The sequence below is a fragment of the Neodiprion lecontei genome, chromosome 1 (genome assembly GCF_021901455.1).
Source record: "Neodiprion lecontei isolate iyNeoLeco1 chromosome 1, iyNeoLeco1.1, whole genome shotgun sequence".
NCBI classification, from domain to species: Eukaryota; Metazoa; Arthropoda; class Insecta; order Hymenoptera; family Diprionidae; genus Neodiprion; species Neodiprion lecontei.
The window spans coordinates 4,184,870-4,212,761 of NC_060260.1; the positions used below are offsets into that span (position 1 = coordinate 4,184,870).

At 43.3% G+C, this 27,892-nt stretch overlaps 3 protein-coding genes across 19 annotated transcripts in view; all 3 read left to right on the forward strand.

Moving 5' to 3' along the window:
• The window catches only part of LOC107227927 (glutamate receptor ionotropic, kainate 2), a 63,147-nt gene extending 42,260 nt beyond the window's left edge, over positions 1-20,887 (forward strand). Inside the window, exons 9-22 of one of the 9 annotated variants that reach the window (XM_046746604.1) lie at positions 2,876-3,028; positions 5,848-5,949; positions 6,181-6,282; positions 9,081-9,284; positions 10,337-10,540; positions 14,076-14,180; positions 16,286-16,543; positions 17,492-17,689; positions 17,758-17,983; positions 18,659-18,823; positions 18,959-19,065; positions 19,891-20,151; positions 20,288-20,344; positions 20,642-20,887. In XM_046746604.1, coding sequence (XP_046602560.1) covers positions 2,876-3,028; positions 5,848-5,949; positions 6,181-6,282; positions 9,081-9,284; positions 10,337-10,540; positions 14,076-14,180; positions 16,286-16,543; positions 17,492-17,689; positions 17,758-17,983; positions 18,659-18,823; positions 18,959-19,065; positions 19,891-20,151; positions 20,288-20,344; positions 20,642-20,731 — 2,232 coding nt within the window. In that variant the 3' untranslated portion in view covers positions 20,732-20,887. Of the gene's footprint in view, positions 1-2,875; positions 3,029-5,847; positions 5,950-6,180; positions 6,283-9,080; positions 9,285-10,336; positions 10,541-14,075; positions 14,181-16,285; positions 16,544-17,491; positions 17,690-17,757; positions 17,984-18,658; positions 18,824-18,958; positions 19,066-19,890; positions 20,347-20,641 lie in introns of all 9 variants that reach the window. The other 8 variants (XR_006906406.1, XR_006906407.1, XM_015669218.2 and 5 more) reach the window with 8 other exon arrangements.
• A 942-nt stretch (positions 20,888-21,829) lies between these two features.
• On the forward strand, positions 21,830-25,669 carry LOC107227735 (U4/U6.U5 tri-snRNP-associated protein 2). 2 transcript variants are annotated; one of them, XM_015668956.2, is made up of 10 exons: positions 21,830-22,803; positions 23,190-23,468; positions 23,543-23,718; positions 23,788-24,013; positions 24,084-24,370; positions 24,463-24,591; positions 24,672-24,733; positions 24,825-25,047; positions 25,114-25,221; positions 25,398-25,669. In XM_015668956.2, exons 1-9 carry the CDS (start codon positions 22,722-22,724, stop codon positions 25,171-25,173), a joined length of 1,524 nt encoding a protein of 507 aa, XP_015524442.1. In that variant the 5' UTR covers positions 21,830-22,721; the 3' UTR covers positions 25,174-25,221; positions 25,398-25,669. The 2 variants fall into 2 exon arrangements, with proteins under 2 accessions (XP_015524442.1, XP_046602565.1); XM_046746609.1 differs by lacking the exon at positions 23,190-23,468.
• A 450-nt stretch (positions 25,670-26,119) lies between these two features.
• LOC107227796 (rap guanine nucleotide exchange factor 2) overlaps positions 26,120-27,892 on the forward strand; it is a 105,548-nt gene continuing 103,775 nt past the window's right edge. For 7 of the 8 annotated variants that reach the window (XM_046746585.1, XM_046746586.1, XM_046746589.1 and 4 more), the window contains exon 1: positions 26,121-26,359. The gene's annotated coding sequence lies outside the window, so the exon portion shown is untranslated. Of the gene's footprint in view, positions 26,360-27,892 lie in introns of all 8 variants that reach the window. The other variant, XM_046746588.1, reaches the window with a different exon arrangement.

The following is a 27,892-nucleotide window of genomic DNA, read 5'->3' on the forward strand; positions in this document are numbered from 1 at the left end:
ACCACCCCCTTCGCGACCGACAACTGCAGCCTCTCAAATTTGAATTTAATTGCCCCTTTAGAGGCGCATTCGCGAATTCGCGAAAAGGAAACTGCAGAAGATAAGGTCTCGATTCGGCAGCTAAGTTTCGATGAAATAAACATCACTCGATATCTTCGCGCCGCAAGTGAATTAGGCTCTAGAAATTTAACAAGCTTACGCTTAATTCGTCGGCGGGGGAAAGCCGCCCTAAACAACCCCGCGGCTCATCGAACGGCTGAATAAACCAGCTGTAACCCAATTTGAAGCGACTCAAACAAACCGACGAGTCAGACGAAAGGACGCTATTTAACCCTCGACCACATCCCTCGAGCTCCGGCGTCTCTACGCTGTTCGGTGTCGTTATCAATCCACCCCTACTGACGCCGCTGCAATGCCCGGGTCTCAGGACCTTCTAAGTGACGCCCGAGTCCTAGATCTAGGCTCCGGCCGACGCCGGGGTGGCGGCGAAACCGGCGAAGGGGGTGGAGGGCGAAACGCGTCCGTTTAGAATCCCTTAATAACCCTTTGAATCGTACGCTTTTCCTAGGAGAAATTTTCAAAATTCAAACTGGCCGATCTAATATGGCCGACTGAAAATATGAAAATTGATCCGAATTGCTTGAAGCTCGTTCCTCGAGGATTTTTGGGAACACTGACAACGAACCTGAATTTCTGATGTCACGTTCGTTTTCAGCAACCCCGAAAAACATTGAGCAACGAGTTTCGAGCAAATCGGATCAATTTTTATATCTTCAGTCCGCCATATTAGATCCGTTACTTTGAATTTCGAAATTTTGACGACCGATTCGGTTTTATTGACTCCAAAAACACAATATCACAAGATCGAGTTCCACTTTCCTTGTCCTCGTAACCTTCCCACAATTACATGTATTCCGTAAAAAGACGCATTTTCAACACTTTGTTTATTTGTGGCGTTCACTATGTTCGCGGAATCATCATAATCCCTCTGAAAAAATCAACATCGGAATTTCAGAAGTCCAATTATGCAAAAAAAATGACAGCGATATCTGAAAAATTGAAGGTAAATTGGAACATTCGATTCAAAAAAGGTGTCTCATGTATATGATATGCTGGTCCGCAAAGGGTTAAAGAAGATTTGTCTCTTCCACAACAACGATGCTTGACTTTAGAAAAAAATATACACGTATAGTAGTCATTGGTTTCAATTGTGAGAAAGTGTCGGAATGCTCCTTTTGCGAGTGAATGAAAACCGAAACTTGATCCTCCCTCACGTGAGAATCATACCGTATAAATTCGACACCTCAGCAGCATTACAAAACTTGCGGACAAACCTCGGAAACTTTTTCCTTCAAAAGACTTTCATCACCCTGTTTTATTGCGTATTTTCTCCCCCTTCTTGACGACACTTTTCGTTTTTCTCTGACGAGTGAATATACGTATATTTTGCGGGACTTGATCCTCCGGGAAAATTTTTACCGTCAAAATTGCCGAGAGTGTGGGAAAAGTTTTTGAGCTTCGCATTAAGTACATACTCGGATAATGAGTCTGTTCTGTTTTAAACCGCAGTCTCGTAAATACATTCTCCAGAGATTCGCGAAACACGACGTCGCTGCTGCTGGTTACACGCGGTGACTAATTAAATCCGGACTCAAGTAACACGTTGCCTCGCGTACCGCAGAGTGGTACACCAGTGCAAACGTTGTTCGAAACGGAGATCAAGGCGGCAAACGAGTGCTTGCAATTCGCAAACTCAAAGGCTAGGAAGTGCACCGGAGAGAATCTATTGTCGAGGAAATATCCGCGACGGATTTTCCGAAAAGCCTTGGCAGTTTGCGCTTTTTTTCCCGGGCTGAGCGGTTTATAAGTTCTCCAGATATATATTTTCTCAAAAATTTTACCAACAAATTACGCTAATTTTGTATAAAACATCGACGTAACAAACGGATGAAACTTTCACGTAAACCGAAATCTTGAATGATTAAACGCGACATCGACCTCTGAGGAAGTTTGCCGTACGTGTAACTGGTATGTTGATCACGTAGGTACGTACTAGTATAGCATATATGTACACAGCGAGGATGGAAGGACAGGGAGAGGAGCGTCTCCTGCGAGATTTCGCAAAGATTCCATAGTCTCGAGGCTTCCTTTGGATCCACGTACCGAGGATGCGTAAACCCGTGGAGCTCGGAGCGTGTAAACCTGTTTGCATTGGCAGCTAGTCGAAAGTGCAGCATCATTTACCCATGACGCAGGGGGGGGGGGGGGGGGGAGGGGGTGGGGAGAGAGAATATCGAAGGAAGGTTAGAGACTTGTTTTGACACTCGCGGAACGCGAAGCGTCACTTCCGCCTCTTATTATTTTTTCTCCTCGGCCAAACGCCGACTTTCGACCCCTCAAGTACCCTAGAAGGCGACCCTGTGATTTACCGGAAATTTCCAACCGGCGACATCGGGTTTTCTCCACCCGACCCCTTTCGTGCCGCTTATTAAAAGGCGTCGAGTCGGTGCCGCCCTTGCCTCTTCCCTTGTACGTAGGTAGGGAGGTACGTATATACGACCCTTAATTACAGGGTTGATCAAAGTTGAGGCCGACCCGTGTGTCAATTTAATTCCAAGCCGAAGGAAGAGGCGGCTTGAGGCGGCGGCTGGTAACTTTTCTGCCGAACAGCCTGCGCACCCTGCGAATTTATACCTGAGAAAATTTAATTAGCAAAGTTTCGAGAGCTGATTTCGGCCGGAGACCGATTGACCGCGATGAAATATGGCGGTGGAAATCTGGCCAAGCTCGCCTATCGGCTGCTCGCTCGGATTTCTTCCCGTCTCGTTTCGTCCTCCGAACAGTCAGGCTCGTCTTGAAACGTTCGAATTTTCAGGCGGAACCAGCCCTGATGTACGACAGCGTCCAGGTTTTCGCCGTGGGCCTCAGGACCCTGGAACAATCGCACGCCCTTCGCCCAGCGAATTTATCTTGCGAGCTGGAACACCCATGGGACGGTGGCCTCTCCCTTATCAACTACATAAACTCGGTGAGTAGCTGGTAATTATTCTTCCCCGAATGGCACTCGAGCATCGCAAAATCCACCCGCGTAAATCGCCGGTTCAACGGCCCACGATTTCTAGTCTGGGCTTCGTTCAATGCCCGGGACAATCGCCGTTCCGCACCGGAGCCGAGGTCCGTTGGCGGCATAAATCCGAAAAAAGTACCGAACTCGCTTCCTGCATTCATCGCTATTTACCGTTGAGTCGCCTAAAATCTTTCTAATTCGTTTTGAAATTATTTACAAATCGTTTACAACTTCTTGAAACCCGTTGAAATTAGTTCGAAACTGTTTGACATTATTTTCAAACCTCTTTGAACTCTTTCAAGTCGTTCAGAACCCCTTGAAATTAGTTTCACACCGTTTGCAATCGTTCCGAGACCAGTGGTAATCGCTTCAAACCACTTCAGACTAACTTGAGACTGTTTGAAACCGTTTCAAAACGACTTAAAATTACTCGAAACCTTACATCGATCTCGATCTGAAAAAACTTGGAAGCATTTTTCAACAGCTTCATACCGTTGGAAATCGTATTCAAAGCCTTTTAAACCTTTTAAAATTGTTCGGCACTTTTTGAACTTAGTTTGAAATTATTTGTGATAATTTTGAGACCGCTATTAGTCGCTTGAAACCACTTTGAAATCGTTCAGAATCGTTTGTAACCGTCTTGAACTGGCTTGAGATTACTCGAAATCGCTTAAAAATCATTGAAAACTGATTGAAGTAAGTTTGAAAGAGTTAAATCTCATTTTTCAACAGCTTCGAATCGTTGGAAATCGTTTGTCACATGATCCGTAAGTTAACAGCCCCTCGGGAAAAAGGTGTGAATGAAATGGCGCGATTGTAATTGTGTCCGCACTTCCGCATACCGAATAAATTTCTGCCGGCTGTATGAATTGTTCATTTTAATACCTTGATATACGGTCCCGAAAATGTCCCCGCCAGAATCCCCGCATAAATCCTCCCGTGACGTGTGAAACCCAACCCACATAACCCGCTGAACACGCCGTCACTTTTAGTGGCACTCTGGCCGACTAATGGCCACGGTCAATCCCTCGTCTTGAGCGTTAGAAAAATTCGAGACAAAATTTCCAGCCTTCCCGCGGGCGTGTCGATATTTCGAAATTCGTTGACCCGAGCGATTTCTGCAATTACGATTCACTAATTGCTCATTCAATCCTTGCGAAACGCTGGGTTTATTGGAACGAAATTACTCCCGCTACAACCGTAATTCAAACAGTGAAAATCCAGGTTCAGCAATTTTGCGGCTTTGAATATGTGACGATTTTTGCGAGTCGAGCATTGACCGTGGTAATTGCAGCGAAACGCTGACGCACAAACGTTTGTCCGTAAAAATTTCGCGGATTTTATTCAGCCGGATTCTTTTTCAAGAGCAGTTCCTTTCAACCGTACGAACCCGAGCGATCAGATTTCACGGTATAGTGCTGCCCCCTTAAACTCTCACGTTCCTTTTCCACCCACCCGTGACCCTCACACTTTGACCTCGACGTATCATTCGGAACCCTTTTCGATAGTCAAGCCAATCTTAATGCGAAAAGAAAATACAGAGAAACGGAAACTGCGTCCTCGATTCCTTCGAAGATATTCTCAGTCCGATTCGTTAAATATTTTTGTTGTAGAAATCATGGATCCGTTTTAACGGAGAAATTGACAGACGAGATCTGAAATCGAGTCCAATTATTTCGCCAACGTCTTGGCTCTCTTATGTCTGGATTCGCAGTGCTGATTAGGGAAGTTCCGCATAAGGTATATTTTCCTTCTGCTTCTCACCGCGTTCGCTGTACTTTTCATCCCTGTACTCTCTCTCCGTAATTCTCCGAGAGTAATTACGTATCCCCAACACGTTCTCGGCGCCAAGAAACTGAGGCTCAACAGTCAACTTGCTGTAAATTTGTCTACCTATTAATGCTAAAAACTTGCCGCACGTGACTCGGAGGCATTACCGCATCAGTCTTAGCACAACGCTTGTTCAAATTACTACGTGGTTAGGTACTTATGCGACTGTACGGTGTGTGCCTACCAAAACTTTCCGCATGAAAATTGCATCCTCCTTAAACGCGCTTGAAATTATCGTCAAAGTTTCTCACCCTCAAATTCTGCTCCCCTACAGAGTCTGTCAATCCGTCGTCGTCCTTCAATCCATTGTCAAGCATAGAATTCTCAGTTTCCGCGAGAAATCAGGAACTTAGAGAGCGAAAACCTGCCGCCGTTTTCCTCACGTTTGACCATTCCTCCGGTATTTCACTCCGGCGTGGCGCTTAACTCGCGCAACGTCTTCGGCACTCCGTGAGGATCAGGATCGGAACGCAGCTGCACGGAGTAAGGGGTGTAAAAATATTTAATGACATAGATATCGCGAGTGGAACTGTAGGTGCATTTTTATTCCCTACCCTCTCACTTCCATCCTCGATACCGGGCTGCTTTATACAGCAAGCGCACCTTGCACTTCCTGTCGAGAAAACGGCAAAGCCTTTCAGGTTTACGGGCTTGTAATCCTCCTGCAACGCAGCTTTCAACGCGCGATCCTGGCTGCGAGGACGTGCCGGGAGCCAATGCCGTCTGAAACAGGATTATAAAGCTCGGGATGGGGGGAAGATGGAAGGAGGATGTATATTATATTCAAAATGATATACTCGAGGAGTATTTTTATGAGGCCTGCGCCCAACTCTCTCCTCTTCTCTTTTTCACCCGGGCCCCAAAGTCACAAATCGACTTTGACCTTCGGGTAATTGGTCGAAAATATTCAGTTTGGCGTTTTAATCGATGGTTATTTTCTTCCTTTGCAGGTTGAGCTGAAGGGAATTTCTGGACCGATAGAGTTCAAAGAGGGACGCCGCATTCAGTTCAAACTCGATTTACTCAAACTCAAGCAGCACTCGCTCGTCAAGGTAAAACCGATGCTATTTTTTATATCGCCGTAATACCAGCGGTTGCTGGTACGATGTGTATAAAATATTATGTGTATATACTTTTGACGAGTCGAGTTTATACTCGAACTCGCGGCCGACGAGACATTTCGTTTTATTTTCTTTCATTCCCAAGCAGCAGCTCGCTTCCACCCTCGATTTTATTATCATATACCTCGGCTGGCTTTTAAATCGTAAAATTGACCTGCGCAGGTGGGCGAATGGCGACCAGGTTCCGGCATCAACGTTACCGACAGGGCGGCTTTCTTCGAGCCAGGAATCGCCAACGTCACCCTCGTCGTCATAACAATTTTGGTAAGTCAAGACCGGCGACGGATCCGTACCTTTATATTTTTCGTCGTTCCTCGTTTCCTCGAAAATTCGGCAAATGAGCCAAAATGAAATGACGAAATCGTTACGTACTTCGCGGACGACGATTCCGCCCTGCAAATTCAATCCCCTCTTACCTTCGTCGTCGGCGCTTGTTAATGCGAAGGAAAAAAAAAAAAAACAATGTGAGAAGAAGGAAGAAGATGAAAAAAAAAAAAAAAGTAACAACCCCGTATCCGATAGGTGCGAAGTCTTTTTTATAACCTCCGGATTAGAATATCACCTAGAAGCCATATTACGCGAAATCACTTGAACTCCTGTATATAATAATAAGTGACTTAAAGTCATTCGAAGTCTTACGCAGTCTCAATGTTCGTCTTTCATCAATCGATGGAGGGTCTATAATCCCTTGGTCCGATTAAAAAATAGCCAAGTCTTTACGTAATACTTTACAGTCCGTCAGTCGGTAACAGGAAGGAAAGAAAAATGTTAATTCTAAGCTTGTTATCGGTAATCAGCGGAGAGATAGAGACGCGCTCCTGATTGACGTTTATATTTGACCGGACAAATTGGTTGGAAATACGTAATACACGGATTGAAACAAGGGAGAAATTCCGTTCCTGGACTAAGGAGGATGAGGACAATTGCCCCGGGAAAAAGCATCGATCAATTACTTCGGACGAGGAAAATCCTCCTCGTATATAAATTCATTTCCAGAGAATCGGGCACAGAGCCGAAGTCGCGTGGGCGAAGGCGAAGGTAAAGCGAAAAGGTGGGCCGAAGGTCCGCGCATACCCCTCAACCCGTGGGAAATCATCCCCTAGGATAATAGCCGGAGCCCCATTTTGCCACTCAGCCTCGCAGCGTTCTCCTTCGGCTGCAAACCTCAGGCCGAAAACCATCCCCCGCGATCAGGCTTGACCCGGGATAACTCACTTAGGTCCTCCATATTCCCGTTTAAATTTCACCCCGTCTCGAATTTCGGCCGAAATTTATACCGTAGAAAAATTCATTGCCCCGACGAGAGCTCGCGACGATCAAAATCCTCCACCCCCCCTTTCCTTTTTCCTTTTCATTAGATCTTGGATCGATTCTACTTTTTTTCAACGTCGTTACCGTTCTTGGCGGTGACAACCGGACCTCGTGATTACCTTCAACCTCGTAACCAAGGATTACGGATTCTCCAAGCCGGTTACAATTGACTGCAACGTAAACCCGATGTAAGGTCTGTAATACGCTCTGCACCGCATTTCCTTCGACGCCTAGGTGACAAAAGATGGTTGGGAATCGATATTCAATACCGGGTTTAAGATCTTCCGGGTATGTAGACGGAGACGAGAATTGAGTGGAGATTTTTCAGCCTTACTCTTTCTTTCGTTCATTCTCACACGTTCACTTGTTACTCTTGTTACTCTTGATTTTTATTTTTATTCGGGCATTTACTTCACCCGCAAGTATTTTCCGACCCGATCGTTATGCGGATGTATAGGTATAGGTTGTACGTGCGAAAGTACGAACAAGTGTAGGTACTACATGGATAATTTGCAGGAGGTCGAGAAAAGGGGTGGAAAACTTTTGCAGGCATTTTCTCACCGCTGCTCGGCTAAAATGAAATCGCGCGATTCTATTTTCCATTCCCGTTCCCGTTCCTGATTCCGCTTTTGAAAAAAAGACGAAGAATAAGAAAAATCGAGCCGGAGTAAAAAATAAAAATAAACAAAAACTTGAATTAAAACTTCTTTCGGGCCATTTCTCACACGAATCTACATATATATATTATAAATCCTCAAGCCCCGCGGTTCTCTAATTGATGCCGCCATATTTCAAGCCCCCTTTTTCACCGCCCCCATGCAGCACTATATGTATACGTATACCTGCTATGTACATATATAAGTTAGGCCGGTAATTTTCTGTCGTGCGAATTAAAGTCCGGCATCAATTTTACCGCCAAGGCTCACGTCAAATATTAGTTTTCGTTTCGTTATCGATAGCCGAGAGGCGTAAATATTGTACCATGAGAAAACGTATTTTCCGCACGAACCGCACCACGCACACAGCTCTGATTTATGTTTGAGGAATCGGATGGAGCCGAGGAGTCTGCATTGCGAATGATTCTTCGCCCCTTCTCCCTTTTCCCCTTCTCCCTTCTCTCTCTCTCTCTCTCTCTCTCTCTCTCTCTCTCTCTCTCTCTCACTCTCTCTTCTATCCCTTTCAGTGCAAATAGGCTTTTTTGAGGTCAATTCGATTCCGCGATTTCAATCGTATCACGCGAGTAGTTTTCCAGCCTGTGCTGATCCGGATAGCCAAAGGTACACGATATTAGCACGAGTGAGCGGCTCACTGATCGTAAAAACTGGTTTATCCCGCTGCCGCAATTGCCTTTGAGCAGCGGCAAAAGGACGCGAAAGATTAATGCCCGTGCAAAACGAAACGCGGAATGAAGTTTGGAAGCGCGGAAGCTTCGGCAGACTCGACGTGGTGAACGTATTGAAAAATCGTCATTCGGTTGTGTATCGAGAGTCGAAAAGTGCGTTCGCTCTTATAAATTCTCCGTTAAATTCGAGCCGCGTGAAAACAGAGGGCTGAGAAAGCGGAAATTGATTGCACCGTGCGAATTATCGTTGCAGCGAGAGGCTGACGATTTTATTTTTAAACTGTGATAACTGTCAGTCACGATTTTAACACCTTTGTTTTCCATGACGCGTCATCTCCCCGAACGAAACCCGAACGACCGTTTAACTTCCCGTCAAAACGCCTGATACGATGGAACTTGGCCTGCGCAGGAGACGCCCTACGTGATGATGCATTACGAGAAAAATTATACGGGGAATTCACGGTTTTACGGATTTTGCGTCGACCTGCTCAAAGTGCTCGCCAAGGAGGTCGGATTCTCGTATCGAATGGAGCTGGTTCCGGACCGGAAATACGGGGCGAGGGACCCCGAGACAGGCGAGTGGAACGGCATCGTCAATGAACTCATGCGACATGTACGATTTGGTTTGTTCGTTTCATTTCTTCCCCCTTTCGTTATCCGTAAGACTTGGAAGAACCGCGCCTTCGCGCCTTCTTCGCTCACTCTCTCACGTCGTTTTTCCTCCTCTCGCCGCTTATATACAGTACACGTATACGCACGACACGCACTAACCCCCCACACCCCTCTTGTTCTTCACCACCCCTCGACACACCCTCGCCCTCCTCCTAGGCTACGGTCTTAGCTTGACCTTTGACCCAACGCTAGGGATTTTCTCCTCCCATTACCACCCGTCACACACTCGTTCGAAGCTAAAGTAAAGTAGACCGGTGTAATACAACACGATTGTTACAATGGTATATAAGTTGAATTACCACTCGCACTTTCACGTTATCCATGCCCCAAGTATCTTGTGTATTCTAACGTCGTCGGGATTCTTTCCAACATTTCTAAACCATGTTACAGACGTTTCTTTTATTCCCTACGTTACTTTGGATTTTACGCTCCGCTTGTATACGGCCGGGTAATCATCGTGAAGAAGGTATACCGTCCGATTTTCATCTGGGTAACGAATAGCTTCGCCGACGTCTTCTTCAATACGCCGTGAAGTATCATCTTCAAAATTGGAGAACATTTTTTCACCCATCAGCCCCGTCGACCTGGTCTGACTCGCATGGAGGGTCAGCCGGTGCGGCGTCCAGAACTGGTGAAAAAGTGCCCGGACCACCGTTAAAAATAATAGAAAAACATCACGGCCCGCAGTCGCGTGTTTCATAGCTGCGGGATGTTAATCTTACAGGTCACAAAACCGGCGGTAGAATGAATTGGGTAGTCGGTAGAAACGGCGAGTCTAGAAGTTAAGGTGCAGCGGGCGGATCGTCGTCTGGTGAGAATTGCGTGTTTCCCGCGTGTTCCTCCCGCCTTTTTTCTCTTTTTCTTCTATTTTCGTTTGTCGTTTCTCTCCTCCTCGCTTATTAACTCGAGCCGCGGCTTGGGACGGAGGGTTGGGACCACGCGTCCCTTCAGCATCGCTAGTCCTCCAGGATTCCTTTCTTCTGATCCCCGTAGGAGCAGCCATACGTGATGCTCGGGGCGCAGGCAAACCTCACCGGAAATTCGAGGTACGAGGGATTCTGCATCGATCTTCTCAAGGAGATCGCTAAGATGGTCGGATTCACTTACAGAATCGAACTCGTCCCCGACGGCAAGTACGGCGTCTACAACTACGAGACCGGCGAATGGAACGGCATCGTTCGTCAGCTCATGGACAAGGTGAGTCCTCGGATAATCGGGGAAACCCTGCGATCTATCCTCCAGGTAAGTCCCCCGAGTCCGTACGTCGCGCTGGTTGAATCCGGCGATTTAACACGTCAATTCCAACAGGTATTTTAACTCCCACTCGGCGTAAGAACCACTTGCATGCGGAGTAGCTAAAGACCGATTCCCCAAAGTGCAGTAAACCACCCTATTTGCCGTTTGCTTTGGCTTTCAGTTTCTCCTGCTCTTTCGTTTCTACACTTATTATTACACGCTTGTTCTATAGGCGTATAACAGAGCGATTCCCATGTGCCTGGAATTAAACCCAGACCAGACGGTGGCTGCGACGTCCAATTGAGAATTCTCCGTGTTCGACACGATCGTTGTTTTCTATGTGCAGTCGGGAGGCCTGCGGCAATGTGTGGCTTGGTACATATATTTAATGGCTAACCGGACGAGTGGCCGTAAAAGGAACACGGCGTGAAGCAAGTGACCGGCAGTGTGTGCATACGTACAAGCTCCGAGAGTAAAAGTTTCTCCTCTTTCCAATTGGCCAATTAAAATGTGATCAAACTCGCGTTGACGACAGACGAGGATTAGTTGCCGGGATTTCAGAGTTTGGTTCACCGTGCGGAATAAACTGAACGCGAACCCGACGATAACGATAGTAAATTGAATAAATTAATAAAAATATACGTAAACATGGTAGCTCGTTTCGACAACATTTGTTGAAAGACGAGTCAGCCAACGGAGAACGGCAAATTCTGCCGGCTCGTTAATCACTCGGGTTCGTTAAAATCGCGAATCTGGAAAAAAGAGTCCCGGAAAGAGTTTTGAAATTGTGCGGAAAGTTTCGCCTTCGCTTTGCACGCGGTCTGAATTAGCGTTTCATCCGCGTCCCCGCGGAATCGCGACCGCAACGACGGACCTGCAGTATTACTGCACATCAACGCAAAAGTTAGGCGGTGCACGGCAGCGAATCGGAATCCATTTGCATACCAATGACCTCGAGGACTCGCTCTCCTACCATTCCTACTCGATCCATGTTTATACAGCTCAATCATATGGCGAAAATGATACAGATTTGAATTGTAGAAACGTACGCGGGTCGCGCGGTTTCGTTGCTGTGAACTACTTTTAACAAGGCTCATCTCCATTCTGTTATATTGATCTAGATTTAGCGAACCATCGTATTGGTTCAATTTGGCGCTTGCGGTCGACCAGCTCTTGCAATAATACTGTTTTATCGACTGGGCGGGGAAAAATTAATCAACCATCGGAATTGAGTCCAGGTCTAACTATAAAACTCATTTTACTGCATCGACTGTCAGCATTTTATCGATCGGTCTAATTTTTTTTTTTCAGCACTTCCCTAAACCTTGATGTTGATAAACTTCGTTATCTGCGACAATTTAACGCGCATGCGTTACTATACGAGAGCAATTGTTTACCAGGATGACCAACCGTCATAAGTTTAGATAACAGTTCCCCGCCATGTAAGTAATCTCACAAATTTTGAAGCTTACGTTCACTACGGTTGGTCATCATGGCAAAGAACCGCTCTTGGATTTCAACGCATGCGCACTGAATTGTCGCAGATAACGGACCGTTCGGTCGTTAGCAATTCACTCTGTATATAATATATACATGTGGTTTTAACGTACAATAGCTATATTGTAAAGTAAGGGGGGAAAAAACACTTTATTAAAGTCTTTTCTGCAGCGTCAGCGCGCGCCTATTCTCCTTCTGGGTAGTACAAGTACGATGATATCTAAGTCTTTTCGGTACATTAAACCCTCTCTCGTTAACACAGACTTATTAACTAAATAACTATAATCGTTTTCGTCCGCTTCACCGTCTCGCCGAAATTTCGCGCGTTGTCGTTACGCTTGAACGGTTCGACTTTTTCTCTGTCATAGTGAAATGGGAAAAAAAAAGAAGAAAAATCGACAAGGATTTTCGCCTCTCTGTAATCGTGACTCTTCGTTATTTTCGATTATTTAATTATTTATTTATTTTCTTTTCACAATTATCAATTCGCTCGGAGGGGAAATAAATGCAAATCCTGCGATTAAAAATAAGATAAGCTCCGGCGTATAACAAGTCAGGTATGAAATTAGCTCGCCGCGCGTACTAAAGCCGCGTAACAGGTTGACAAATTAACAACAAAACCGTCATCCGAGTAACGCGGCTCCTGCGAGGGTGAAAATAAAACCCGGAAGAATTAATCATGTTTTTCCACGGTTAATTATCGCCGCCACGTGCTTACTAATATTATCCCGGACGAATTTCGCGCTTTACGTCAACCGGAAGAAAATCCGGGACGAGAATTAGACCCGGACTCGTATAATCCCCTTCGAAAAACATCCCGGCTTATCTGCATAGTAGTTCAGCGAACATTATACTTATTATATTTTAAATGTCATTTGCGCCGAGTTTGTAATTTTTCCGGGACTGGAGAAACTGCAAAATAAAAGATCCTAAAATGTCCCAGATGTCGTTTTTGAATTTCTGTTAGCCAATTTGTCGTCAAAGACTTTTACAAATCTATTCCACGGATAAAAGTTTTTGCTCCTCGAAGCCTCGCTGTGCGGAATCTAATTATCACTGGAAGCAGATAATAATTAAAAAAAGCGAATAATTAATCAAAGCTGGCTTCTGTACTGTTTACCCCTCCCCCCCCTCCCCTCGCCAGCCGCCCCCCAAAAAAAAAAAAATAAAGAAAGACAGGTTTAATAAGAAGCAGAAGAACGAGGCGCGTTAAATTTGAGAAGCGTCGACGAGAAGTCGGCAGTCACGGGTAATAAAATAATAAAAATCAGGGAGCAGCTGTCTACACGCGTATGTATTGATGTGTATAAACTGCAAGGGTGGAAAGATCCGCGAACGAATCTCGGTTCTATTGTTCCCTCAAATTTTGTCATCTTTTCGGCGTATAATAAACGAGGGTAAGGAAATAAAGAAAGAAGGAAAGAAAGAAAGAAAAAAAGAAAGAAAGAAAGGAAGAAGGGAATCCAACACCGACGGTAATCATTAGCGTCGTTTGATTTCTCGGCCCTCTCACCCCACAAAAACTCTGCTTGTTTATTTCCGGTCTAACAATTCTCCCGATATCATGATCCCCAGTCGCTCTGCCCGGTTTATCAGTTATCACCTTGCTACGTTCTAACGACGAACTTAGTTAGACAACAACGATCGATTCTAATCTCCATTCGCCGCAATCCGGGAAATTAAACTCTGTCGTTTATACCGCATCCCTGCTTGAATTATTTGACGAGCTTGTAACATGCACCCGCACTTGCAAGCAATTTAATCTGCAGGTCTCCGGCTGCGTGAGAATAACAACAAAAGCAGCTGAAATAATTAATCGACGGATAACAGCAGCGAAAAATAAATGAAAATCTTTGAAATTTTCGTCTCCAATCTTATATTGTAAATCGGTGAACCGATGATCTGAGACAAAAGTACGACGATTTCGATTTACTTTTTTCTCATTAGAAAATTATTGTTATTCGAACGTTGAAATATTTCTGCCTATATTTTCTTTCAGAAAGCGGACTTGGCCGTCGGTTCGATGACGATAAACTACGCGAGAGAAAGCGTGATCGACTTCACAAAGCCGTTTATGAATTTGGGGATATCAATCTTGTTCAAGGTATAATTACAACAAAATATTACACCTTAGGCAATATTTTACAGACGTGTATAATGAGGGGTGGATTATCGCTAGATTCCGACATTGTATTTAGGCATTCTACACGTGCAGCGGTTGGGTGAAAATTTCATCTTCGTATTTTCCACCACCGCCAACGCTCTGCTGTACATAGGTATGTATACCTGTACATGCAACGGCTCCGGTATTCGTCGCGAAAATGGATCGCATTTCGGTTCGCCAATTACGGGTAGATGCAGCCTCGCTTGAATTGGCTGGGGCAGTCCTCGTCTCTCGAGTAAGCCCGCACCCCTTGCCTTTAAAATTACTCTTCGTACCGAACAAGCTTCACCTTTGAAGCCCACTTTGTCATTGAAAATTGGCTCTCCTGGTGCAGAGACCGAGAGGTGTATTTTTATTTCATTTTTCTACGTCGCACCGAAGTAACTCGCTTTCCTTTCCAGCTATATTCGATAAAAAAATTTCCTCCCCCTTTGCCACGTATAATATTTTTGCGCGAATGTATACACGTGTGTAGTTGTAAAATACCGCGCGGCGAGTATTGAAAGATCGTGCGTTGAATCGGATCGAGGGAAAATGTGTACACAAAGGGGGGAAAATTCAAAGCCGCTCGTTTTTTGAGAACTTTGCGACCTTTACCCCGAGACACGGTTATCCGGTTTTAATTCATCCCCGGCCGATGTGGCGGCCAGTCGAGCGTTCAGACTTGATGCGGTTGACTCTTGGAGAGAAATTATTAAATTACCCGAGGGTGAGCCGATTGTCTAGGTTTTATCGTTGATGGATTTACCGGGGTCGCCGGAGTTGGCGTCTGCTTTGCCAACGATACAGTTATTACATATTAAAAGCGCCTAATGTATCCGCGGTTCGCTTGCGGTTCGCATATTTCAGGAGTTGGAGAAAGTTTCGGGAAATGCCCCGAGAAAGTGGGAAAATTAATTTCGCAAACACGTTCAATTAGGTACCAGCGGTGATTCCGCACCCGGGATATTCCCTTAAAATATTCATTCGTCTTGGGCAGTCGGGTGATCAAGACCGTGGGAATCAGAGGAGCCAATATCGCGAAAGTTCGTCCCGACCGCGACGCCCGGCGTCGCGATCGTTTATTCATCGAGACGGCGGTTCGTCATCCTTACTGCGGAGGGTATAAACTTGGAGTAATTGACAAAGTTTATAGGTGTCTCGCTTTCTGGTTCTTCCTCGTTTTGTAAATCGCGTTATCTAGTCATCGATCCGAACTACTCGTCCCGGATTTAAACTCTCACGCGTATGAGTTCCGTCTGCAACATGAGCGATAAGAACGACGTAGGTAAGTAGAAAATTTTTCTCATGGGTTTGAAAACTCACCCTCATAACTCGTACGTCACTCCGGCTTACTGTCAGTGTATTTTTGAGCCGGAGATGTTTGATACCTCGAAAAAATGCGAGAAAACTAGATACGAGATTTTTCTTTTTCTTCGTTTCATTTCTTTAACTTGGACGAAGGTTTCAATCGGAATCAAGTGATTGTCCCGATTTTAATCTCGTGCAAAAAGGTAGAAGTCAGTGGGAAAAAGAATTCGTAAATAAGCGTATTTAACGACGACGATCATCGGTGGCTGCAACAGCCGCGCGTGCTACTCTAATTATCAATTCCATTTCAGAGGATGCAAGACGGTTCCGTTTAATTGCGCCAATCGGTCAGCCATGCGCTGAGGCTGTAATTATACGGCCAAGTCAACGACTTAATTGGAATTAATGTCAGCCTGCCTTCGGAGCTCTTCGTCCAGCGTCGATGAGAAGACGGAGAATCGCAATCGCGATTGTAGGAGAGCTTGACGAACTTTCGTTTCGTACAATATTTCATACTTTCGTAGATCAGGAAACAACAATTTGAGCATAATTTTTCCTTTTTCATGTCAAAAAATGTCGGAAAGGATTGTCGGACAGGTTGAAAAACATAAGTATACACGTTTATCGACTTCTCCGACGATTTTACCGAACTCGCGATTTTTTGGAAAAACAGGAGGAAGAAAAAGAAGAAAAAGAAACGGAACTTGGACTTTTTTAGCCGTCGATAACAACTGAGTTAGGATCATTTTCCCCAGGTTCCAACCAGCCACCCGGCTCGACTTTTCTCCTTCATGAATCCCCTGGCGATCGAGATATGGCTCTACGTCTTAGCGGCGTACGTTCTCGTCTCGGTGACGATGTTCGTCGTCGCTCGCTTCAGCCCCTACGAATGGAACAACCCTCATCCCTGTCACGCGGGGCCAGACATAGTCGAGAACCAATTTTCGATGTCGAACAGCTTCTGGTTCACGATCGGCACCCTGATGCAACAGGGGAGCGACCTCAATCCGAAGGTACGGCCGCTGCAATTTTTATTCCTGCAGAAAACCCCGTGTAAATATATGTCAAGTGTTTTTGAAAATTCCTGAAGGATCTTTAGTTATTTGCATTTGAACGTGAATTGATTTTGAAAAATCTTGACTTACGCATGTTAAGATATATCTAAAGATCTTTCAAGAATTTCCAAAAACTGACTGAGAGATAATTTGAAGGAAATTAAACGTTCCATAAAATTTTACGATTAGTCTGATAATTTCGTTGAAAAAGTAGAAATATCATGAAGTTCAATGTAAATTCAACTTTGACCTTAAATAACATTTGAAAGAGTAGATTTGTCGTAAAATGATATCAGACCTTTTTTGTAGAGCGTTCAATTCCCTACAAAAAATACGTTCTGTCTTACCAGTACACTAATGCGTTGACGAGTTATAAAGTTCCAAAATTAAAAAAAAACGAATTCCCAAGTTATTTAAATGGGAAATAGAAAATCGCGATGATGCACACCTAAATATTAACATTGAGAGCTGAAACTTGGATAGCATCTTTTTTTCGTCATATGGCATAATATTTTCGACTTCAATTTTGAAAAAAGCGAAAAAATCGTTTTTCTTTTTTTTTGATACTGTACAATACGTAGATATAATTAAATATATCCGTGTGGCAAACAACCCTTGCGTAATTAACTCCCACCCTCCCCGTCTCCGATATAATTGCGCGTCAGTCTCGCACAGCTGCGCAACTGCATGCAGCTGTCTGTGGATATAATGAGAAATTTTTACGCCTGGGTAACGATGATAATTACTGGTGCACGCGGCGACCTGCAGAGAGTCAAAAATTACACGTAGATACAATAATTTCGCAAAATGCGAGTATCTTGTTTTTCAAATTTTCACCTCGAGTAGACTGTTTTTGCACCGGTATCAATGCGTGTCAAATGATTGTGACGGTACGAATGAACACAGGCAACCAGCACCAGGATAGTCGGCGGTATCTGGTGGTTCTTCACCCTGATAATAATATCGTCGTACACCGCAAATTTGGCGGCGTTTCTGACCGTCGAGAGGATGATAACGCCGATCGAGAACGCGGAGGACCTCGAAGGGCAGACGGACATCGTATACGGGACGCTGGATAGCGGAAGTACGATGACCTTCTTCAGGGTGAGTTTCCGTCCCGTGATCGTCGACGAGAAAATTCCGACTGCTATGCCGCGTTTCGCCTGTTTCAGGACTCGATGATAGAGACTTACAAGAAGATGTGGCGGTTCATGGAGAACAAGAAACCCTCGGTTTTTGTGCCGACCTACGAAGAGGGGATACGGCGCGTCCTTCAGGGCGACTACGCCTTCCTCATGGAGTCCACGATGCTCGACTACATCGTACAGAGAGACTGCAATCTCACGCAAATCGGCGGGCTGCTGGACAGCAAGGGATACGGCATCGCAACGCCGATGGGTCGGTGCAATTTCGAGTCGCAGATACTTGATCTCGCTTTCTTATAGCAGCTCGAGTTGTACCTACGCCTGTTTAGATCACGGGACGGGGACGAAGTTCCGAGAGCACCGAATTCCGAAGTATTTGATGGCGAAACTTGAAGTAAAGAAATCGAACTTTGAAGAAACAACAAAGTTTCGAATGGTTGGAAGGCCGTAGGCTCAAAGTTCCGAATTATGCAAGAATCCGAAAATTCAAGTTACGATAAAGCAAAGTTCGCGGAAAGTAAACTTCCGATAGGGCAAAATTACGAAAATTAAAATTTACTCACGCAGAAAATTTTACTCAATGAGTGGGTTTAAAGAAATATCGAAAATCCAGGTGAAAGAAAGATCAGAGTGGTAAAATTTCACCAAACTAGAAATTGACAGAACTGAAAATCTTTGATCACTCGGCATTACAATGTTTCAGATTTAAAAATCTTCTCATTTTCGCTCTTTCGGAACTTTGAGCGACCGTTTTCGGATCATTCGAAACTTTGACGTTTCGTCAAAGTTTGATCTCCTCACTTTAAGTTTCGCTACAAAAAAAAAAAAAAATTCGGAATTTGACGCCTTCGGAACTCTTCAAATTCGGAATTTCAACCCCGTCCCAATCCCCTCGTCAATTACGAACATTCAAGTATGCGTACCGCAGGATCGCCCTGGAGGGACAAAATATCGCTGGCAATCCTTGAGCTGCAGGAGAAGGGAGAGATCCAGATGCTGTACGACAAATGGTGGAAGAGTCCAGGCGACACGTGCATGAGGACCGAGAAAGGGAAGGAGAGCAAAGCCAACGCCCTAGGCGTCGACAATATAGGTATACATTTATGCACGTATCTACAGACGACGTATTACGTGATAATGTTTACATATGTATCTCCGAATGGGAGTTTAATATTGCACACCCTCGCTCTTTCAACGCGTCATTAAGCCCGCCGCCTCAAATTTGTAGGCGGAGTATTCGTCGTCCTTCTCTGCGGTCTCGCATTCGCAGTTCTTGTTGCGATATTCGAGTTCTGCTACAACTCTAAAAGAAACGCACCACCGCCCGCCGAACGAGTGAGTTTCATTCATCCGGGTGGCAAAAATTTGTCGAGGACTTTTGCTACAGCTATGTGGCTGAAAGTAGTAGATTAATTTTTTTTTCTTTTCTTTTTTGCGAAGAATGGCATTGTCCATTCCGCACAATTCAATTGCACGCTTTATACTTTGCTCGCTTTGCTATTGCTTCGTAATTAATGCAGGTACGCAAGTTTCTTTATTTTACTAACCAAGAACTCGTCTCGAGGTAGTAAAGATCGTTGATAGGAGTATTTAGTTCGCATAATTTGATGCTTCTTGTGTTTAGTGCTATTGTTTTGCTACGATTTTCTTCACGAACAACAAGTTTTGGACGAACTAATCTGTTTCGTTTCATGACTAAACCCATCCAAGATTCAAACATTACAGCATGAACTCGTGGATTGAAGCATGACCGAAAATCTTACTAGCTTCACCGATTCGACGTAGGCATGAAGGTGAGACACGGTTAGACACAATCGTAAACGTGTTTGTAACAGAAATTTTCATTTCGTTCATATTTACTTTAAACCTTAGACCGAGAATTCTCTCGTCAAAATTTAGAGACCCATGATCGGCTTCTACCAAACGTTTCACCAACACGTCGACATTCTTTTACACGCTGCAGCAAATTTATTGAAACATCAACTAGACCTTTCCATTCGTAAAATCGTGGCATGGACGTTTGAAAATCGTTTCTATATCCGCCCTGCACGCTGTCTATGCAGAATTTCGCAAATGGTTCGCCGCGCAATTTTGCGAATGTCCTTACGCTCGCAGGAACTTATGAAACGTTGGCGTTTCTTTTTTCTTCTTATCCCGCAGCAACGGCCAACGGGACCTCCGACCTGCTCCGGTTCCCTGCAAGGCATTCCTCAGGCAACACAGCAACAGCAACAGCAACAGCAGAATTCCAACCCCCAGGAATCGCTGTGCTCCGAAATGGCTCGTGAGCTCTGTCTGGCGATTCGCTGCAATTCTTCAAAGCGCAGAAGACGGGGATGCGAAAAATGCTCGTCAAACAGAGGATCTGGTTACCTCCAAGAAAATCAAACCCCCACACCGATTAACGGGATGAGGTCACAGGTGATTTCGTAAATGCGTATAACGTCTTCCTTGGAAATGCATGCGATTCGAATATGCCTGGAGATGAAATCAACCCTCTAGGATATTTGCAATTACATCAATCGCCGGTTTTCAACGCGCAGCTTAACATCCGCAGATCGAACGTCGAAAGAGTTTGTATCGATGGAAGTTTGCTCGTTCCTGCAGTTGGTTTGTGTGTGTTTTTTTTTTTTTCTTCTTTGTTCTCTTATTATTTATTTATTTCAAACTCTCGAACTCGCTTTCCGCTGCACCTGTAGCTTTTGTTTTTTAGTTTACACCCAGCTAATCGAAAAATAAAGCTGTCGCAATTATCGCTGCGTATAAATTAATTTGTAAAGCACTGAGTATGTACAGTACCACGATAACCGTGTAATTTTGTAAGAGAAAAAACAAATCCCATTTGAAATCGGCATTGTTGTAGGTGTATAAAAAGTTTCGCACAACGGGAAAAAGTTTGAAATTTTTTCAGAGGAGTAGCTTGGGGGGCGCCATCGACCTTCCACCCCACATTCACATGCATCACGGACTTTCGCACGACTTCGACGTTGATTACGATTGAAGATGGCAACAAGTCCGAAGTTCTTCGTCATTCTTCGTTTTACTTTTGAAAAATTTTCACCCGAATTTTTCTCCTAGCGTGGTTGAAAATTTCACGCTTTACGTAAACTTGAGCAAAACTATGTCATTTCAATCGTTTATTACTTATTCATTTTTCCAGGCGTTCAACCGTAAGCGTTAATTCTGTTTTCTGGTACATTCTAATGCGGTCGGTACACGCGCGGTAGATAAATCCGTACGATCTCAGGCAGTTATTCGTGGTTTCACCGTCCTTTGCCAGATCAATTGTCTCAGATCTATAAACGGATTTACAACTCACGTTTGCTGATTGATCAGAGCCGAGTACAATTGAGTTCACTGCACAGAATTATTGTAATATGTAATTATAAACGATTTAGAGGAGTTGAGTTGAAATTGTGATTGTTATTGTTGGAACGACGATACCATGTGAACTATAGTACCTCTTGATACACATGACGTGTTTTACACGTCGTGTATAACGAACAATATAATATACAGGTGAATGGTAATGACGAATCCAAATCGCGATCATGATATATATTTATTGTAAATAAATAGTCGGTATAGATGTATACATACGGATTTAGTATGTATAACGATAAGCGAGAACTTGTCTAGTTTATACATTTGAATTTAAATGTGTAATTATTATTGTGTAATATCATAATAAGACGATGAATGTTAGTATTAAAGAGTACAACTTATAATATTTACACACATCTATACATGTTGCATTCGTGTGAGCTGTGCAGATAATTATGTTTAGGCTATTCATATTGATACAGGTATAATATACGTTGCATAATCCGTGAGAATTGCATTCCGCTTATGGTATTTTTTTCGTATTTCCTTGTACGATTATGCGGAAAAATAATCGAAAATGAAAAACGTTTTTGGAACTAATTTTAATTAATTCTTTTAATAAATGTAATTTTAATTATTTCAATTTTATTAAATTTTAAGTAAACGCAGGCTGGGTATCGATACATACTAAAGTGGATCGTTACACAAAGCGTAATAATAGCCATAGTGGAGTGCCAATGTAGTGGTCGAAACCGAACGAATTAAATTACCAAACGATGTTAAGTATTGCAGCATAAATAGATGTTTAACAAACTTTGTGTGCTTGAAATCTAGCCCAAACATTACTCATCATCTACTGGTGAATATCCCTGGGAAAACTGAACACATGGATTCACAAAAAGGATTGATCGATCGTATTGTCACTCGATACGATTGAGACCGTGGATACGTTGCCGTTCGACGATCAACTTCCTAAAAATCTCTGTGAAAAAAAAATCATTTCATTAAAGGAAAAAAAGTTTTATCGAAGTCATTTTTGAAATCGATAATTATTGCGTATTGGTAAAATAGACAAGCAGCGAATTTGTTTTTCTATTGAATCGAGAGAAACCAATCTATTCTTTCATTTCTTCATTTCTACAGCTGCGATGTTTTGCAACTTCGGTAAACAATGATTACGTAAATTAAGTATAGATCTTATCGCATTGACGCATGATTGTGCAAATATAGTGCGATTGGTTCATCCCTCTTGTAAATCCAGATTCTCTCCTACAATGGAAATGCGCTAGTTGAGTAAATGATAAATGATTAATGTTTTGAAATATATTTGGGTAGTCAAAGTTTCTTAGATTCTCGTTCTTGCTGCAACAACATCAATCGTTAATGTCTGTTATTTGTTTTGCTTCGACCGCTACAGCGGCACTTCGCTATGATAAGCACGCCCTGTATTATGCATTACTTGCCGGATGGTAAGTACCGCAAAGCGTTTACTGAAGATAACTATACATTTTCATTATTTAGCAAGTCCGCATTTGGCAAATTCACCGACTACCGATAAATTCGTCAGTATTTGAACCGACTCGAAGTAAGTTTCATTCGACTCTCGAGTTATTCATCGGTAGTCGAAGAACCTCGATGGTCGGAGGTCGAAAAACTAACAAACATCAATGATGGCGTCCAGGAAACAGGGAAGTAAACTAAAGAGGAAATTAGTGGAACACGGCAGTGATTCGGACGACGATAACGATGGTAACTGTTGTAATTCAAATAATAAATAATACCGTTGTTTTTGTGATAATATGTCTGCCCGAGTAAAAAGTTTTTCATCAACGCAACGGCACATAACCTAAACTAACCTACAAGTTCGTCACGTTCGGCTTGCATTTTATTACTTGATTGAAACATCAATTATCCTCATTCCCAATTAGACATACAGCAAATATATCCGTTTTTGCCAGTAGTAAGTGATTCCGAATTCGGGAAACTTGTTTATTATCTCAAGTGACAAACCTTACCTTGAATCTTTGAGTATAATTCATTGAATGACTTTGGTATCTCGATTTTCATGCCTCGGTATCTCGAAATCATTTACAAACCGATCAATTTTCATGTGGTTCATTTTTATTTTCTTACAGCGCAGCAAAAAACCTATAGATCGAACTCAGAGGCTCCACGTCTGTGCCCTTACCTCGATACGATCAATCGTCAATTCTTGGATTTTGATTTTGAGAAATTGTGTTCTGTGTCTCTTTCCAGAATCAACGTTTACGCTTGTTTAGTTTGTGGTAAATATTTCCAAGGTAGAGGCACTAACACTCACGCCTATACTCATAGCGTCGCTGAAAGTCATCATGTATTTCTTAATCTTCACACGCTTAAATTTTATTGTTTACCGGACAACTATGAAATTGTCGGTAAGTTGACATACCTATATAATATAAATCTTCTGATTTCGACTCAACCCTGACCCTGTTGCTAATGTTTACAGATTCATCCCTTGACGACATAAAGTACGTTCTAAATCCTACTTTTGATAAATGGCAAATTTCTCAGTTGGACAAAAGTGACAAATTATCCAGAGCTATAGATGGCTCGATGTATTCACCCGGAATAGTCGGAATGAACAACATTAAGGCAAATGATTACTGCAACGTCATTTTGCAGGTAAATTTGGACAATCAACGCCAAATATGACACTTGCGAAAAGCAACCTCGATATATTTTTCTGTACAGGCTTTGTCTCACGTTACTCCATTGCGAGATTTCTTCCTGAGAGAATATAATTACTCCCATGTGAAACGACCGCCAGGAGATTCGTCTTACCTTCTAGTCCAGAGGTTCGGAGAGTTGATGAGAAAGTTATGGAATCCCAGAAATTTCAAGGCTCATGTCAGCCCGCATGAAATGCTTCAAGCTGTTGTATTGTGGAGCAAAAAAAGATTCCAATTCACAGAACAAGGTTGTCCAGATTTTTACGATGATTATACGCACGTTTCTTGTCATGGTGAACTCACATTTTTGCGCCACAGGTGATCCGGTGGATTTTCTGTCCTGGTTTCTCAACGCGTTGCATCTGGCGCTAAATGGGACGAAAAAAAAAGACTCTAGCATTATATACAAAACGTTTCTTGGCCACATGCGGATTTATACACGGAAAATACCGCCACTAGAACTGGAAGAGAGTCAACGAAGTGAGCTTCTGAATACACTCGAGTATGGAGAAACCGTAACTGAAAGCCCTTTCTTGTACCTGACTTGCGATCTGCCCCCACCTCCGCTCTTCAAGGACCAATTTACGGAAAATATCATTCCTCAGGTTAGCAAGGCAAATCGATATTGTTGGTCATCACGTAAAACTCGTTCCATTCAATATCGGGCACTTTGGTAATTTTATTCTTTAATTGACAGGTGAATTTGTATACATTACTAAACAAGTTTAATGCAGTAGCCGAAAAAGAGTATAAAACGTACAAGGAAAATTTCATGAAGAGATTTGAAATCACCGAACTACCACCTTATCTTATTTTGTACATCAAGGTACGTGAATAAAATACGATTTACGAACTAATTATTCAAAATTAAAAAAACGATACCAAAAACTTTTTTACACGTTACAGAGATTTACGAAGAATACTTTCTTCGTCGAGAAGAATCCCACCATCGTTAATTTTCCCGTCAAGTGAGTGCTTGCTTGCTTTTGTACTTTTCAATAACGCAATTACAATAATTACATTTGAGTAAAATAATTTTTTCCCCAAATTACATTGCAGAAATGTAGATTTCGGTGATATCCTCACGCCGGAAGTTAAGGCTAGACACCCGTACACGACGTACGACTTGGTAGCGAACATAGTTCACGACGGTGAGCCCGGTCAAGGAACGTACAGAGTTCACGTTTTGCACAGAGGGACAGGCCAGTGGTACGAGATGCAGGATTTACACGTGACGCAAATATTACCGCAAATGATTACGTTGACTGAAGCTTACATTCAGGTAAGCATATCATTACCCTGATGACCGTAATGCAACTTCATAATCTTACACACCAATTTATTGCAGATCTATGAATTACGGAGAGAAGCTGGCTTCGAAACCGAAGGATTCCAGACAGCGAAATAAATAATTGTACAAACAGGGAGGAGGACGCCTAATGAACCATTTAATAAAGTACGATATTTTAAACAATTAATAGCCACTGAACCTTTTCTCCACACAGAGTGTCTTGAAACGAGGAGAGAAGGATAGTAAAAAATCGTGTCACACAGAAACGTCCCTACTTTCAAACCAATCGATCGGAAAGCCAAGGATTTTCATTCAGGCTGAATAGTAATTTTTATTTATAGAAAGATGACGCACGCTCCGGGTCGTTGAACTAAGGTGGCAAAGAAAGAGAAAAACAGTAAATCGATACTGGTGACGCAATTTATTACCCATCGAATACAACTTTCAATTTTTTTTACGAGTAATCGTGCCCTTGAAGACTCCGGAAATTAGCAGCAATCGTTCGGCTGCGATATTAGGAAGAGGATAAGACGTAATGTACGATATTCAGATACATTAATCTATTTACAGATATTGTTGATGTTTTAAAACAAAAATCTGATTTAAAAAATAACGTCGTGCCTCACTTCGAATATACCGGCAGGGTTGCCAAGTCAATCCTGAACCTGAAAAAACAAAGAAGAAGCAAATGAGTTGGAAACAGGATCCCCGGGATCGGCAGTTCGCTTCACTGCGTTCCGTAGCCGTCGTTTGTTCGATACACGTGGAAGTATCGAGTCTATACGAGTCGCGCGTGGCCAATAAATCGCTATAAAACCTTTGAAAATCGCATCGCTCGGTAGTCGTCGGAGGTCACGCGATACGATAATTTCTTAAAAACCGTCAGAGCTTCGGATCGCGTGCAGCCGGCGTAAAAGCTCCTCAAAACATATCCGAAAGCGAACCTTCCGCGGCTTCGAACGCGTTATCGGCGCATGCGCAGAAGCCTCCAGCGCGGCCCGGCTCGACGTGACGCGCAAGGCGGCGGGACAACGCCGAACTCTCGGCAGCGATCGAGTCTTGAGTCGGCTCCGAGCCGTGCGCGAGTTCGTTTCATCGAAAGATAAAGGTATTCGTGTTTACACGCGGTCGGTCGACTTGTTTTCGAATCGAAACCCCCGAACGAACCGTCGTGAAGTTGTCTGTTGCCTATCTGTGCTGTGTACGTATCCGTGTGTGTGAGTGTGATCAGTGCGAGATGGATTAACCGATCGGAACTCATCCTTCTTCGAAATTACAATTTCCAAGAGAAACAGCCGAGAATGTAAGTAAAACAATTGAATTTTGATCACGCCGCGCGGTCTGTGCCTGCCTTCAAAGTCACCAAATCAAACGTTCCGATAAGTAAAGCAATTGAATCTTGCCCACTCGCGTGATTCATGCCTGTCTTCAGGTCTTACAAATAGACCGAACGTTGTCACTTGTAAGGTATGCACGGATGCATACACGATATATCGGCAGTTGGGATCGAAGAGGCGATTCTAATACCTCGCAGCAGCCGTGAATCGGAATTTCGGCAGGATAATGATGCTGTTGGTTTAAATGTAAATGAATGGTGCTGCTGCTGGCGGCTGTAACGGTTGTGCCTGGATCCAACACCTGACTACTCGCCGCATCGAGGTGTGTAATATACTGCCCTTGTCACGAATATTTGACCGCGCGACTATAGTCGAAGCGTCGCCAGTCAGCCGCCTTGAATGCACCTTATATTCACAAAAATCTCAGCCTTTTTTGTTATCAACGTTTTCAAATGCACACGGATCGCGGGCGGCTGCTGCACGCGCGCTAAGAATTAGATACAAAAACACCTCGATCAAGAGACGCGTTCATCTACCCGCGCAATTAACTGTACCGTTACCGTCTCATGCCTCGTTCATACATGGACGTATGCACGCCACACTAGGAATACCGTATCTACTATCTTGCGCGTAAGTCAGTGTAACGTGTTACGTTCCTCAGCTTTTTTGCGTGCGCCAGTTTCTCGTACATCATCTGCGGCGTGTGCATTCGATGTACACACGTGCGATATGTCTAGCTGTTTCACCTCGCCGTACGCGATGTAGGTATAGGTATACAAGTATTTCAACAACTGAGTAAACTGGTTAATTTTACGAGGCTGACTGTTACTAACCTAATTGTAATGATTCGTATTTCGTAATTTTAGGAATCTATGATGTGCGGTAAATTATAGTAAGGCAGGAGTAATTCCTATTTTCAAAACATAGCCACTTCAAAGTTACTACAAAATTGCAAAATCGTGATCTTTTTTTTTTACCCCCTAATGTATCGTTACTAACTTCAGCATCGTTAAATTTTATCGTCGTCGTTACGACAATTGCGTGATATAATATCAAATTTATCATCACGGGGTTGCAGTTTTAGCAACGTTTATAGCGCAACGATGCGTGCTTAGAAAAAATTATTTTTCGTCCCTCGTTATAGTATTGCTTGAAATTTAATACCTAAACCGTATAAAGAAGAACCTGAACAAGAATATGGATGTTGCAACGAAAGTAACGATTTTTTTCTTTCACAATATTTCGTTAAGTTAACGCTACTAACTTCAGCGTCATAATTTATTATCATCTATAGGTACACAATCACACGGAGATTAGAAAATTGTGGGATTTTAAGCGAAGAACAAGAATTTGGTATTATATGTATGTAGATTATTGAAGCAACGTGTCCGAGTTTATTATACCCATAGATTTCTATCAACCAACTGTATTACGCATAAGGATTTCATGATCGATTATCACCAACATCCCGTTCTTCCCCAATCAAACTCGAAACATAT